General features: G+C 50.8%; 2 protein-coding genes across 9 annotated transcripts in view; both read right to left on the bottom strand.

Annotated features, from left to right (window-relative positions):
• Positions 1 to 2211, bottom strand: part of LOC102052627 (uncharacterized) — a 77437-nt gene extending 75226 nt beyond the window's left edge. The window contains 3 exon segments of the mRNA XM_055728313.1: positions 100 to 291; positions 771 to 917; positions 2075 to 2211. Coding sequence (XP_055584288.1) covers positions 100 to 291; positions 771 to 858 — 280 coding nt within the window. The 5' untranslated portion in view covers positions 859 to 917; positions 2075 to 2211.
• Positions 2107 to 12855, bottom strand: part of PFKFB2 (6-phosphofructo-2-kinase/fructose-2,6-biphosphatase 2) — a 62797-nt gene continuing 52048 nt past the window's right edge. For 3 of the 8 annotated variants that reach the window (XM_055728164.1, XM_027816657.2, XM_055728163.1), the window contains exons 14-16: positions 11970 to 12149; positions 10489 to 10556; positions 5538 to 7237 (exon numbers count right to left, since the gene is read on the bottom strand). In XM_055728164.1, coding sequence (XP_055584139.1) covers positions 10530 to 10556; positions 11970 to 12149 — 207 coding nt within the window. In that variant the 3' untranslated portion in view covers positions 5538 to 7237; positions 10489 to 10529. Of the gene's footprint in view, positions 2242 to 5537; positions 7238 to 10488; positions 10557 to 11969; positions 12150 to 12855 lie in introns of those variants that run through there. The other 5 variants (XM_027816659.2, XM_027816658.2, XM_055728165.1 and 2 more) reach the window with 5 other exon arrangements.

Below are 12855 nucleotides of genomic sequence, written 5' to 3'. Positions count from 1 at the left end.
CCCCCACCATCCCATGAGGACACTTTGGGGACTGCTCCAACAAAATGAGCCGACAGCAAAGAAAAATCTAAATCAAAAGTCAACCCAAAATATACTCACGTGTACAGAACTCCCTTGATCCGTGCCACATATCGTTCACTCCACAAACAAGGGTGCTTCGGGCATTCAGGTTTCTTAAGTAACCTGGACGACAGATGTATTCCACCATGGATTTCAAGGGAAACGAGGTAATGCCACGGTATTCCTCTTTGAGTTCTGCGGATGGGAGACGCGGCGGAGCATTGCAGGCACCTACCGACAGAAACTCCATCAGAAAGGCTATGGGAGGAAGAGCAGTGGGAGATCGGGCCTGATTTACTCTGAAGGTCCAGGTGAGGACACTTCCCTGGCCTTAGAACTCCTTAAAGCTAGAAACAAAGGGAAGCGCAGCCTGTGATGGGATGGCCAAGGCTGGCAGGGACAGGGGAGCTCCTGTTCGCTCCTCACCCCTCAACGAGCAGTTTCTAAAGCTGGTCACAAAGTCCAGATTAACCATTTCCTCTCCCCAGTTAGTATAAATCATCGCACCCTTTTCAGATGGAATAATTTCATGGCCGTTTTACAAAGAAAGGAGAAAAAGACAAAGGAAGATGGATTCTGACCACAAAGATTTATAACATCTTGAAGTGCAAAGGCAATGAGGAAAAGAGAAGGATCCAAGCCTTGTGAACCCCAGGAGAAGGATCCCTGTCGAAGGATCTCAGTTTGTCCCGATGGACTCGTTCACTTACTCTGGACAGCCACTATATGAGCAGCGGTGAGGAATAACCCAAGGACAGCAGCTCGATCCCTCTGCCTCCCCAGCTCCAAAGCCAACATCTTTATTCCTCCCTGGAGATCCCACCAGAGTTACCACATTCTTTTTCTATGCCAAATACCTGTAGAAATAGCAGGGCGGGTGTTTATGCTCAGGATAACCACAGCTCATAGGGACAAGTCCTGTTTCTCCATCCCTAAGCAGTTCCTACAGGTGGGGCTGGGGACCAGCGGGATGCTCTGCAAGTGGAGCAGCTGCTCCGCCGGGTCCGCTTCGGCCGCCGGGACCCAGACCAGGCGCAGCGGAGCTGGACTGCTGCGGCAGAGCTGCCTGTACGTGGGGAAGGCTGGCTCCAGCAGAGCAGACCCAGAGACATCAAAATACAACATAAACAGGACGGAAGACTGTAGATGTTAAGCAATTCCCGTAGGGTGTATTTCACTAGTCTCATTTATTTGCATTTTTGAGAACACAGCTTTGGATCAAAATTTTAAAATAAAATCTAAAAAAGACAAGAAAAGGCAAAAAAAGACTAACAGCTCCACTCAAACCATAATATAAATATTTTGTAGCTTGTCAAGTTTGACTTAACTCTGTATTGCCAGTGCTATGCTCTCCCCAGCCAACCAGCCAAATTACTGTCTGCAGGGCTGTGAGTTTATCTATGCCTTCTGGAAAAAGTCCTCTGCAATTTATCTTATGGGTAGAACATTTTTGTTTAGTAACAAATCTCTTGGAAGCAAATTCATAGTCAGATGAAATCCTGCTGGAGTCATCAGTACCGTGCCCTGACTATTAATAAATCACAAGCAGAGAGAGAAAGTTTCTCACCAAAAAGACACACCAGTTTTGTGCAAATAACATTAACTGGAGTAAAGCTCTAAAGCACAGATGTCATTCAGGAGACTGAATTGCTTTACAAAATGGAATTGAGGTGCAATTCTGACTACCCTGGCAGCCCTAGAGCTGAGCAAGGGTCCTCTCTGCCTTTGTTATCCAGGATTATCCTTTATGAGCCTAAACCCTCCCAACCTTCCGTACACTCCAAATGCCTGGCTTCCTCCTGGAGACGAGTCTGTCTTGACGCTTTCTGCCCTGAACTTAACACTCCCCTTGGCTGTTTCATTCCTCTGGCTTACCTTCAACCCTTATCTTACAGCTCTTGGCTTAAATCGATTTAATTTACTCATCTTAGTGCCTGCTAGAGTTGCAAGAATGCTCTGATCCAGTTCCCAAGAGCAACATTGCCCAAAGCTGCACGGCTCGAAGTTGTCTTACCTGGAGGTCTGGCAGCAGGAGATAGAGACCCGGCGTGTTCGGCTCTTACAAGACAAAGCAATGACTGTCCTCAGCCAGTCCCCTCGGTCCAGGCACCGCCGCGCTGAAGGAGGAGCTACCATACGCCTACATGCTCAGATATGGCTCCATGTAGCAAAGTTTGAATTCTGCAGAGACCAGAGTTGTGCCAGTTGACCCATAAATCATTAACTCCTCCTCTGAGCGAGAGGGAAGTAGTTTATTCAACCCATCAAGTGAAATAATCGAAAACCGAATGCAACCCAGGCAGCTGTTGTAATAGTTTGTCTTTTGTGTGGAGCTGCCAACTCTTGTTGAAACCATCCTTGCTGAGCAGGATGCTGCCTGTTCCACCATGCAGCAACAGCAGCCGGCCAGTGCTGGTCCCCAGGGGATGCCCAGGGACATCCTTGAGAAAGCTGCTTCCCCCGGGGCATGTCAACCATGAGCTCATCCCTTCTTACCTCAAAAAGCCTGCGGCCAGTGTTCAAAACATGGTTTCTTCAACCAGCTCCATGTGATCCCATGAAAACAACGCGTGAGGTCGCAGGGAGCATTGCTCAGAGCTGCACCCCTGGGTCCCTGATGGGAACCCAGCTGCTCTTCGTCTCGCTGAGAATTCCTCCCAAATCCAAATCCAACTGTCACTGGAGTTTTGGCAGGAGTTGTAACCACGTAGCCCTTTTGCACTTCGGCTGCACGGCTTCATCGGGGCTTGAATCACCATCAAGAACCTGGCAATGGGCTTTTTACACCCCACCCCATGATGCTTCTCACAGGTATGGGTTTGTTTGGCCAGATCCGAGGAGTTTTGCCAGAAAAAATTTACAATGTCCCTACATCCAGCGGATATATTACCTTTCTGAAGTTCACCTAGGTCCAGGCCAAAGTGCAATGAAGCAGATTTACTTCTTGCTCTGTAAAAGGCGGCAGAGGGCTGCCTGCCCTTGCCCCACAAGCAGGGGCTTGCTCACAACAGGCTCCTTATTCCTGCCGAGCACACCCTGACCTCCACTAAGTATTTACAAGAATCCAGTTAATCGCAAACACAAACATCGGCTTTCTAGATTTATGTTTTTCCAGATGACTCCAAACAAGCCGATTTGTGTGAGGAAAAAAAAAAAAAAAAAAAAGCACAGCAGCTTCCCTGCAGGCACTCAGGTTATTTAGCATCTGCGCAGGGTGCTTATGGCCAGGAACATCAGCCACACTGAGAGCCACCTCCTGCTCTGACGGCTGCTAAACACCCTTAAGGCCACCTTAACCCGCAGTTTGCAGCAAGAGAAACAGGATAAAAGGGGTTTTCCTTTACCAGATCCAAAGTAACTTCTCTTCAGGCTGTGGCTGGTGAGTCCCTTCAGGACCAGCTGGTTTCCAGCTGCAGATGCTGGAAGTCAGAGTGACACTACTTACTCCTCTTGACTTTTTTTTTTTTCCAGACAAAGAGACATGCTTTAAAAAAAAATAAAATTTAAATGTTTTCCTACTCTAACAGCTCCACAGAAAACCTGAAAATCTGAACTCCGATAGTTCCAATAAAAGCACCCTTAAAACTGATGAGGGAAGGGGAACCACAGCAGTAGCTCCAGGGTGCAAGTTTCACCATTTCCAACCCAACTCCCAAACAGCCAGGGATGCCTGCCCTCCCCTGCAGACCCTCTTCCTCCAAACGCTTTCCAGAGACTCCCCAAATTCATCATTATCTCACAAAACCAACACACAACAGATAGTTATAGCAAACAATAACAGAAAATAGTAGAGGAAACTAGATCTATATTTTTTTTAAAATATCTTTATTGTAAATAAATGCTGATGGGATATTTATGCTCACATGCACAAAGTACACAAGCTACGACACAAGTTTACAGACACTGCATTTTTTTAAAAAAAATCTAAAAAAAACATTAGAAAGCAGTAGTGTAGCAAAATTGCAAGTAGATGCACAACATCCATCTCGCTAAACACTAAACACAGAGATGCGGTTTGCAACCAGCGTTCAGAGGCAGAGGAGCAGCGGGAGAGGCGGAGGGGGCATGGGCACCCTTCAGCGGATGACGGGCGAGGGTTTGGGACATACCCCTGGGGCAGGCAGCTCCCGGGAGTGCTGGCAGCGATGCCTCTCCTCCCATGGCTGCTCCTCAGCTGGGTGTCCCTGTCACCCACTGCGGCGCTGCGGGAAGGGGATGCCTTGCAGAGGTGGCAGCTCTAATGTGACAGGCAGCGCACACACACTCAAGGTACCTGGGCTGGCTTTAAGCTTTTCTTTCCCCCTCACATTCCAATTTTCCCCACTGCTGGCAGCAGAGATGGAAGAAGTGTTGCCCAAGTGATCATTTTTCTCTGCAATGACCAATAACGCTGATGGGCCGGTCCCTGGACCATGGCTCAGGGACAGCGATGCAGGTCCCGTGGGTGGCCCTGCCACTGCTCGCTGAAGGTGACAGCGGCCACCACCACCACCTCTGCTGCTAGAACAGATGGATAGAGAGTCAGGGAAATACAGAAAAAACCCTGACTCGGGCTTGGTGCCTTTGTAAGCATTGCACCCCACGTCTGCACCTCCAGCTTCACCACCTTGACCTGCCCAGCCCAAGACAGCAGCTCTGGTCCGACTGACAGCACAAGCTGCTGCTGATCCTCAGGTCAGGTACATTGTGCAATTGCTGTTTATTCTGGGGTATTTGCCTGCGCGGTGCCAAGAAAATCAGGTGATTTCAAGGAAAAACCTGGCACAGGGACCTGCTGGGGAGATGCGTGGGCTTGCTGGCATCACCCCAGCCCGGCCGCCCCCGGGAGCTCAGCAGGACCCTAGGACCTGCCACATCAGGTATGATCCACCCCCATGATGATCACAAATCTGCTGCCGCTCTGCTCTAGACACATGTATTTACACCTTTTGAAAGGTAAAACGCAGGAGGAAAAAGCTATAGTTAGGCTTTAATTAAAGCACTGAGGCACAAATGCTGCCGTCTGCAGAGAGGGCTGAGAGGCTCCATCCCACGACCCAGCAGACCGCAGCTAAAGCGGGACCCACTTGGCAGGAATAAGCAACCCACAGTCAGCGATCCAAAGCTGCACACCCGCTTTTTAGCGCTGATTAAAAAAAAAAAAAATTATGACCGCCAACATATTAGCAGCTACATTCATTAATCCTGGCAGGTAAAAATACATATTTTTGTCTCCTTACAACCAGTAACTACTCAATGAGACGAAGATAATTAACTCCTTAGCAAAGTATTACAGCATAATGTGCGTAAACATCCTACAGTACATCTCTACGCCCTTTTTACCCCCCAAGTGGGAGGTTTCTGTCGGAGCAGCCAGCCCGATGCAGTGCGGGTTTGTGCGTTTTAACATTACTGGAGGGTGACAGCGAGTAGTACCACACAACAGGCTCTAAATGTCTTCAACATTTTTTCCTCTTCCCCACCCCCCACTCCCACCCCACCCCCCCCCGGCTTATTTCTAAGCACTGTAACATTTAAAACCAAAGAACAGACGGCATTGCTCTTGCAGAGGGCTGCAGCAAACACCGGTGGGAACAGCCTGAGGAGCAAAAGTAATAAAACTCAGTTTCTCACACAGTGAATTTCGTCCCTTTGTGGCAGAACTGCTTTAGATCAACACACACATCTGTTCCTCAGAAATCCTAAAGGCTCAGGATTAGTGCCTGGGCTTTCACCATGGCCCCCTCGATCTCAGCTTTATCAAATTAAAGTGCTGGGAGTGTCTACAACAACTGGGTTTGAGCTCAAAATCCCCAGGCTGCCGAGCTCCGCCACAGCACTGACATTTCTCAAACATGGGTCCCTGCTGTGGGTAGGGCCAACATTCATTTTACACATTTAAAATAAGCAACCTGGGTCCCAGAAGCTGCTCTTATAAATCCTGGAGTCAACTGGGAACAGCAGGTGCAGAACAGCCTCCTGCTTCGTACCTAAATGCTCCTTTCTGCACCCGACCTGGGGATTTTGCCCTTACTGAAGGAACGGCAGGAGTAGGATGAAACGGAGTTTGGCAAAACACAAGTCAAGGCTCATGAAAAAAAACTGTAAATTTGGGGTTTTGGGGGGTTTAAGTAACACAGCCATCACGGGAGCTGCGCCGCAGGGGAGTTTCACCATCTAACACACAACACTAAAGCAGCAAAAATGCTATTTAAGGCAGCGTTATACACCAGCAACATTCACAGCTTATTCGTAAGCAAGTCTAAAATCTTGTTGTGGGGCTAAAATTTGGTACGTTAAAAAGACAATCGGTAAAAATCATGTGCTTCTTGCAAACCCCACACACGCAGCCCTGCTGTTCCCGGACACTGAGCAAAGCAATGCTCCGGTCTTCTGTTGTAATAGATAAAAACATCCACAAACCCCAGGAAAAACAAGCAAGAGGATGCAGCTTAGCTCAGGGGACAAAGCTGAAGCAGGACTTGATGCAGATTCAAGAGCACTGGTAGCTACGCTGCTTCCAGAGAGGGAGAGGAGCTTTTTTTTATTCCCTTCTGCCCCTCGCAGGAGGTGTCTGGCAGGATTTGCTGAGCTGACAAGCGCCCTGTGTTCCAAAAGCCTTCCCAGAGCAAAAGATCAGGCTGGGATGGGGGGATGCAAACCAGCAGCCGTGGAAGCCAGGCCAAATGATACCTGGGCTCTTTCGCTGGTTAAACACCACAAAAACTGTGTTTGACCTTGGAAACGGTAACAGTTAAATAAAAACTTGGGGATTTGGTCTGATAACGTCTTCCAAAGAAAAGCTGCTTCAGCAAGTAGGAAGATGACCATTTTGTCCCCACATACACTGAGGTTAACTTTGCCACCTAACCAGGGGGAAAGATGTGGGACACCAATGCTCCAGTAAAGCCCAGGGATGCGTTGGCTCACTTAAAAGCAGGGTTGAAAAATCTCCATAACACATTTTCTCCAGTCTCACGGACAGACATTTCAGCATTCAGAAAGAAAAAGAGACAGAGAGACAAAAAAAAACCCAAACACATTTCATTTCAGAGGAGATTACTGGCCAAAGCGGCGCGCGGCTCACTGTGCTCTGGGGATGCTCGAGTCCCAGCCGCAGGGCTCTTCCCAGCCACGGAAATCCCAGCCGAGTCCGAGATGAAAGCAGAAACCTCTACACCGTTAAACCAGCCATCCTCTACAAATTAAGAGATAAATGGCACAGGTTACACCGAGGATAAGTCAGGCGATGGTAAAGCAGGGGACAACAGAGCTCAGCTCAGTGCAGGGACAGACACTTTGCAGCAGCCAGAGGCGGGTGAATCCAACCAGGTCCAGAGTTGTTCTACATGACCGTAACCACCAGAGGATTTACTTATTTACTTCTACCTGAGCAAATAATTAGCTGCTTCACACTTTGCATCATCCTTTAACCTCCGGCAAAGCTTGGCACAAAGGGTTTCCCAGCCCCAGCCCGAGACCACGCGAGTCCAGCTTTGCTGGAGCATCTCGCAGGACGGCAGGCAATAACGAAGCAGGCTGGCTACTCGGGGTTACTCGCTTTTATTTATCTTCTCCAGAGGAAAATACACTCCAACCAGAACCAACCTATGAAACATTAATCATTTTGCACATTAACCACAATAAATACTTAAGAGTTTCGTTAAAACTCCTTCCGCTGCCTCGCCAAGGACCCAACAGACAACACTCAGCTCTGTACAAGCAAATTATATATTTATGAAGGCACAATCACACAAGTTAAAATCCGACGGCCAGGAGTTCTTACAGCTGATCACACAACGTCCCAGAGCGCAGAAAATGCTCAGAGGGGCTCCAGCCACGCCGACCCCCTGCCCGCTCTGCTCAGCACAGCGACGTGTAAATCAATCCCTGGCATCAGTCTGGTTACACAACCCACGCTGTTTTGCAACAAAAAAATAAATGGCACAGCTACGGAGCCAGCGTGCTGACAATGAACAGTGGGCATCAACACTTCCAATTCAAGAGTCAGGAAATCCAGACCCTAAATAGTCTCTATTTGCAATTAAAAAAAAATAAAAATATCTCAACAGCCTTCCTGACAATTACACTTAAAGTAACCACTATCAGAGGTAATCCGTAACAGCTGCTCACATGCTGCTTGCTCAAGCAAAACACCAGCACGAAGGAGGAAGGAGGTTTGGATTGGAATCAAGGAAGTTGGACCAAATTACCTGCATTTACCTGCAAACCCTCCTAGGAAGTCCGCATTAGTCGTTTAAACATAAGAGAAAGAAACACTTGAAGGGCAGCGTTAGAAAAGCAGCTTTGCCAAGCTGGTACACGCGTTCATTTTCTAAACACACAGCTCCTTTCGGCTCAGGGTAAAGACAAATCCAAAGGGGGAAAGATTTGATTTTTAGCCTATGGATAATTTTTCTCTCATCTGATTCTAGGTTATTACTCTGTACAGGAACAACTGTTTATCACATTTATCACAAGCTCCCACAGATCAGGTTCTTCCTTCTTCTCCCCTCATCCCAACATTGAGGCCTCTGAAACCCAGGGAGATAGGCAACCTCAGGTGAAACGCTCCCCATTTGCGTTGCTGCTGGTCCCACCATTCCCAGCTCGGCCATCCCGACGTGGGAGATGCTCTACAGCAACATCTGAGCTCGATGCCTTGTGCGCTCCTGCAGCTTTGGCAGGGCAGGCAGTAAAACTCGGCAGCGTTATTAAAAACGCTGTCACAAACTGGAGAACAGGGCACAGAGGCATGTAGCTTCAGGATCCGTCCCACACCTTTGCATCCTACCACATGGGTGTAGCAGCAGGTGATGGAGAAAGAGCAGCCGCACTGAGGAAATTGTTGGAAGAGCTTAACATCGAAGACGACGTGCGATTAAAGTAAAATAATGCACATCCCAATGGGCAAATGCGTTCAGGCAGGAGTTTCTCAAGCCTGAAGGAAGCTGGGCAGAGGTAGGAGCTGCACCTTCCTCGCCTGGAAGAGATGAGCTGCACCCTACGGCAGCGAGACCCGTGCCCCACCACCACAGGGACCACCCCGTCACCGCCAAAGGGGAGCGAGCCCCCCCCCAGCCCCGTGTCCCCTGTAACACCTCACCTCTGGGGACAGAACCAGCTACCGCTTCGCTTCCTTTGCGCTAAACCAGCTCTCCCTTGGATGCCAGAGCACCAGGAGCGAGAGGATTTGCCCCAAGCCCCAGGGCAGCGGGGCAGAGGGAGCAGAGCTTTGCTGAGAGCAGCAGCAGCTCAGCACCCACCCCAGCAGCCCAGACGCAGTGACCCAAAGCCTCCGAGGACGCAGCTTGTGCCACCTCGGAGCCCACCCTTAGGCACCACCACCCTTTGGGTGCTCCCCACTACAGCCCACTGCTCCTGCAGGGAAGACCCCCGTGCCCCCGAAGGGGGGCTGGAAGCAGCTGGGTGCTGCAGGTCACCCAGGCGTGCAGGGATGAGCACAGCACCGCATGCAGGATGCGGCACGGGGGCTGCAGGAGCGACACGCTGCAAGAGCCAGCCCACAGCCCCGTGGTGCAGGGACCTGCTGTGCCCCCAGCTGCAGCACCCGAACTGCAAAAAGCTTTTTACAAGACAAAACCCATCAGCGTTTGGATGAGGCAAAACACCCAATAAGCCAAGCGAGGGGTGGCCGTGGGGTCTGTCACAGCTACTGGCAGAGCAGGGGTGCGGGGCCAGCAGGAGCACGGCGAAGTGGGGGCACCCCTGGCCCTCCTGCACGGGGCAGCAGGCAAGGTCTCATCCCAGCCCCTCACTCGGAGGCAGAGAGGGAAGCCGAGGTTTCACGGGCGATGCAGGCTGCTGGCTCCCTGGGGAGGGGACACACAAGGACACGTTCTCCCCTCAGGGTGGGAGCAAGGCAGTCCTCTCTTCGTCTCCATTTAAAGATGCCTCCGAGGACCATGACAGTGAGGACTCAGTGACAACTGCCACCCATGCAGAGGGGTTTTTCCACCCAGCTGCTTCCCAAGCACACACACAACCCACCCGGCTCCCTCACGCCACGGGGAACCGGGGCTGAGCAGCACCGCTCCCACCGAGGCCACGATCCAATGACTCCTGCAAAACCGCTGTGAGCAGTAACATCACCACACCTCATCCCTGGCAGAGAGGAGACGCACGCGGCACCCAGCGCTGCTCAGTACGAGCCACATGGCTCAGCCCAGCAGTGCCAGTGCAGCACCATCCCACGTCCTGGTCCAGGGATGGAGCAAGCTCAGCATGAAACGCACTTTCGCGGGCAGCCAGCACCAGCACAACGCACCAGTCAGTCCAGCCTGAGCCCCTGGGTCAGCGGGCTCAGGCTGGTAACAATATTCCCCCCCTTGAGCTTATTATAGAGCAAAAGACCCCCTTCCACTCCATGCATTTGTCTTTCCCCAAAGCAGTTTCCATGCAACGTTAATCAAGAGAAGTCCTACTTACTAAACCAAAAGAGAGTACACACCAGCTGCTCTCAGTGGTACTCACAGGCAAGCATTTCCCCCTTGAGGCTGCAAAGGAAAAAGAAACAGCACAGGATAGCTCGTAGTGCATTTTAAAGGAGACTTTAAAATAATAGTAAAAGCAGCAAAGCAAACGAGGAAAGAAGTGAAGCGGCCCCGAAGATTTCATGTTAGGGAGCTCAGGGCAGGCTTGTATCGCAGCAGGAGCTGATACAAGGCACGGACATCGCGCCGTCGCTGCTCGCCAGCACGCCTCCCCCCCGCTAGCCCCACAGCCCAGGGTTTACTAAACACTCCTTCACCCCAGAGCATCAGCGCTTCGGCGTGACGCTTACGAAGGGTACAACATCCCTTTGGGGCTGCCCCGCTGCAGACCCCCACCAGTGAAGATGCCGGGCGGTCAGGGGGCTCTCCAGGGGCTCTGCACCCACCGCTGCTGGGGGGCAAACCCACACCACCACAAAGCCCTGCCTGGTTCGGTTCCCACCAGAGCCCTGGGATTTTGGGGATGCTCCAGCATCACGCTCCAGCAACGTTCACCTCTGTTGCATCGCCCTGTCTCCTACCCTCTGGCCACTTACTCTACAAACAGGCAGGAGCAGGGCTCACTGAATAGCTTAGAAAACATTAAAAATAAAATAATCTTGGCTACTTTAGAGGTTAAAGAGCTGTAACAATGGCTGTCTCTGCACAGGGGGGCCAGCCAAGACCTCCCCAAATCCCCCCCCAGCTCTTCTCTGCCTCCCCTGACAGGCAGCAGTGTGCAGCCTGCTACGCCTGTGCTCTCCCAGGCACAGAAAACCTCCTGATTTAGCAAAGAAACAATTTTAAATGAGCAAAGAAACAAACAGGGCTTCCCCTCCAACACTGAGGAGGGCCTACGGGCTTTTAAGCCAGAAGAAACACCAAGCACCAAAACCCAAACTGCTTCCACCTGGGCACCCAAAGAGCCCAAACTTTGTTCAACAAGCTGCTGACATCGGGATCCAAAGGGAAAAAGGCTCCAGCAAAATCACGCAAAGATTTCCTACCAAGTCGCTCCGGGGCTGGAGCAACACTTGGCTGCAGTATCAAGTTAGGACAAAGAAGGTATTTGTAACTCTTTACAATCAGGTGGTTTTTTACCAGAAAGCAAGATATTACCCAGAATTAACCACCCTGCCAAAACCCTACTGCACTGATGGAGACTCGCCTGCATAAAGCCTGATGGCGAAAGCCTCTGGCACCACTATTCTAGTTTAACAGGGCAACTTCTGGGGTTTGGGGGTTATTTTTGTGGGGTTCTTTGTTGGTTTGTTGTTGTTGTGGTTCTTTTTTTAAGGGAGTCTAATCCAGACCAATTTTCATGCAGAGACGGTGTTCAAGACCCTGGGAAGGGTCTGTGTGTCAGGGAGGACCACCGACAGCCGCGGGTGATGGTGGGGAGGGGGAGCACAGGGAAGGTACCACCTGGACACCCACTTGCAGCTGCGGCTGGTTGGCCCCATCTTGAGCTTCCAGGGATGGAAAAGGCCCCAGCAGGTCAAGAGGTTTGCTCCCAACGCTGAAATGTCGCGGGCGCTTTACCGTGTCCGCGCTGGCCCGCGGCGCAAAGCTGTTTCTTCTCATCCTTACAGGGGTTTGGCTGGCGGGAAGGTTGTTCTGATCCCAGACGGAGGGTATCATAAGGAATGAAAAGGGGAACCAGAGTTTATTAAAACCAAACCGCACACCAGCACACACCTCCGGCATCCCCCCGCCACAGGCACTGCCAAGCTCCCGGCAGCCGGGGCCGCTGGCACCAGCGCTCAGTGCCTTCCCCAGCTGAGCACCAGCGATGGGAAACCCCTGCTCTGTCAGCTAACCTGGCTCTGAGTCCGCTGAAAAGTCTGCTTTTTTAGCAGTTTTACTTCCCTTTTTAATTTTTTTGCTTAAGCAGCTTTGTTAGGGTTTTTTTGTTAGTTTGTTTTGGGTTTTTATTTTCTTTTTTTTTCTCCCTGCGATCAATTTAGGGGGAAAAAAATAATAAGCAAATAGAAAAACTTTCCCTTCTTTGTATTTCTTCTCCCTCAAAGCAGCCACGTTGCCCAAAATAGCAAAGAACAGCAAAAACAGACTCCAACTTCTCCAAGCACACAGCAACGACTCCAACGCAGGCATCGCACACAAGTTGCAAAGCGATAAATGCCCGACTGGAACCATCAGCATGGGACCAGCCACAAAAACCTGGCCAAACATCCTCAGCTCAGCATCTTGCAGTCAACTGGATTGAGCTCCACAAACCCTCCAGCCACAGATGCAGCTTCACCACCCCCTCGCTGGCGGTGCCTCGGCACAGGGACAAAAAAATCAGCATCTCCCAGGCCAG

This window comes from Falco cherrug, chromosome 16 (assembly GCF_023634085.1).
Source record: "Falco cherrug isolate bFalChe1 chromosome 16, bFalChe1.pri, whole genome shotgun sequence".
Lineage (NCBI taxonomy): Eukaryota > Metazoa > Chordata > Aves > Falconiformes > Falconidae > Falco > Falco cherrug.
This window is presented reverse-complemented; position numbering and strand designations above follow the sequence as displayed.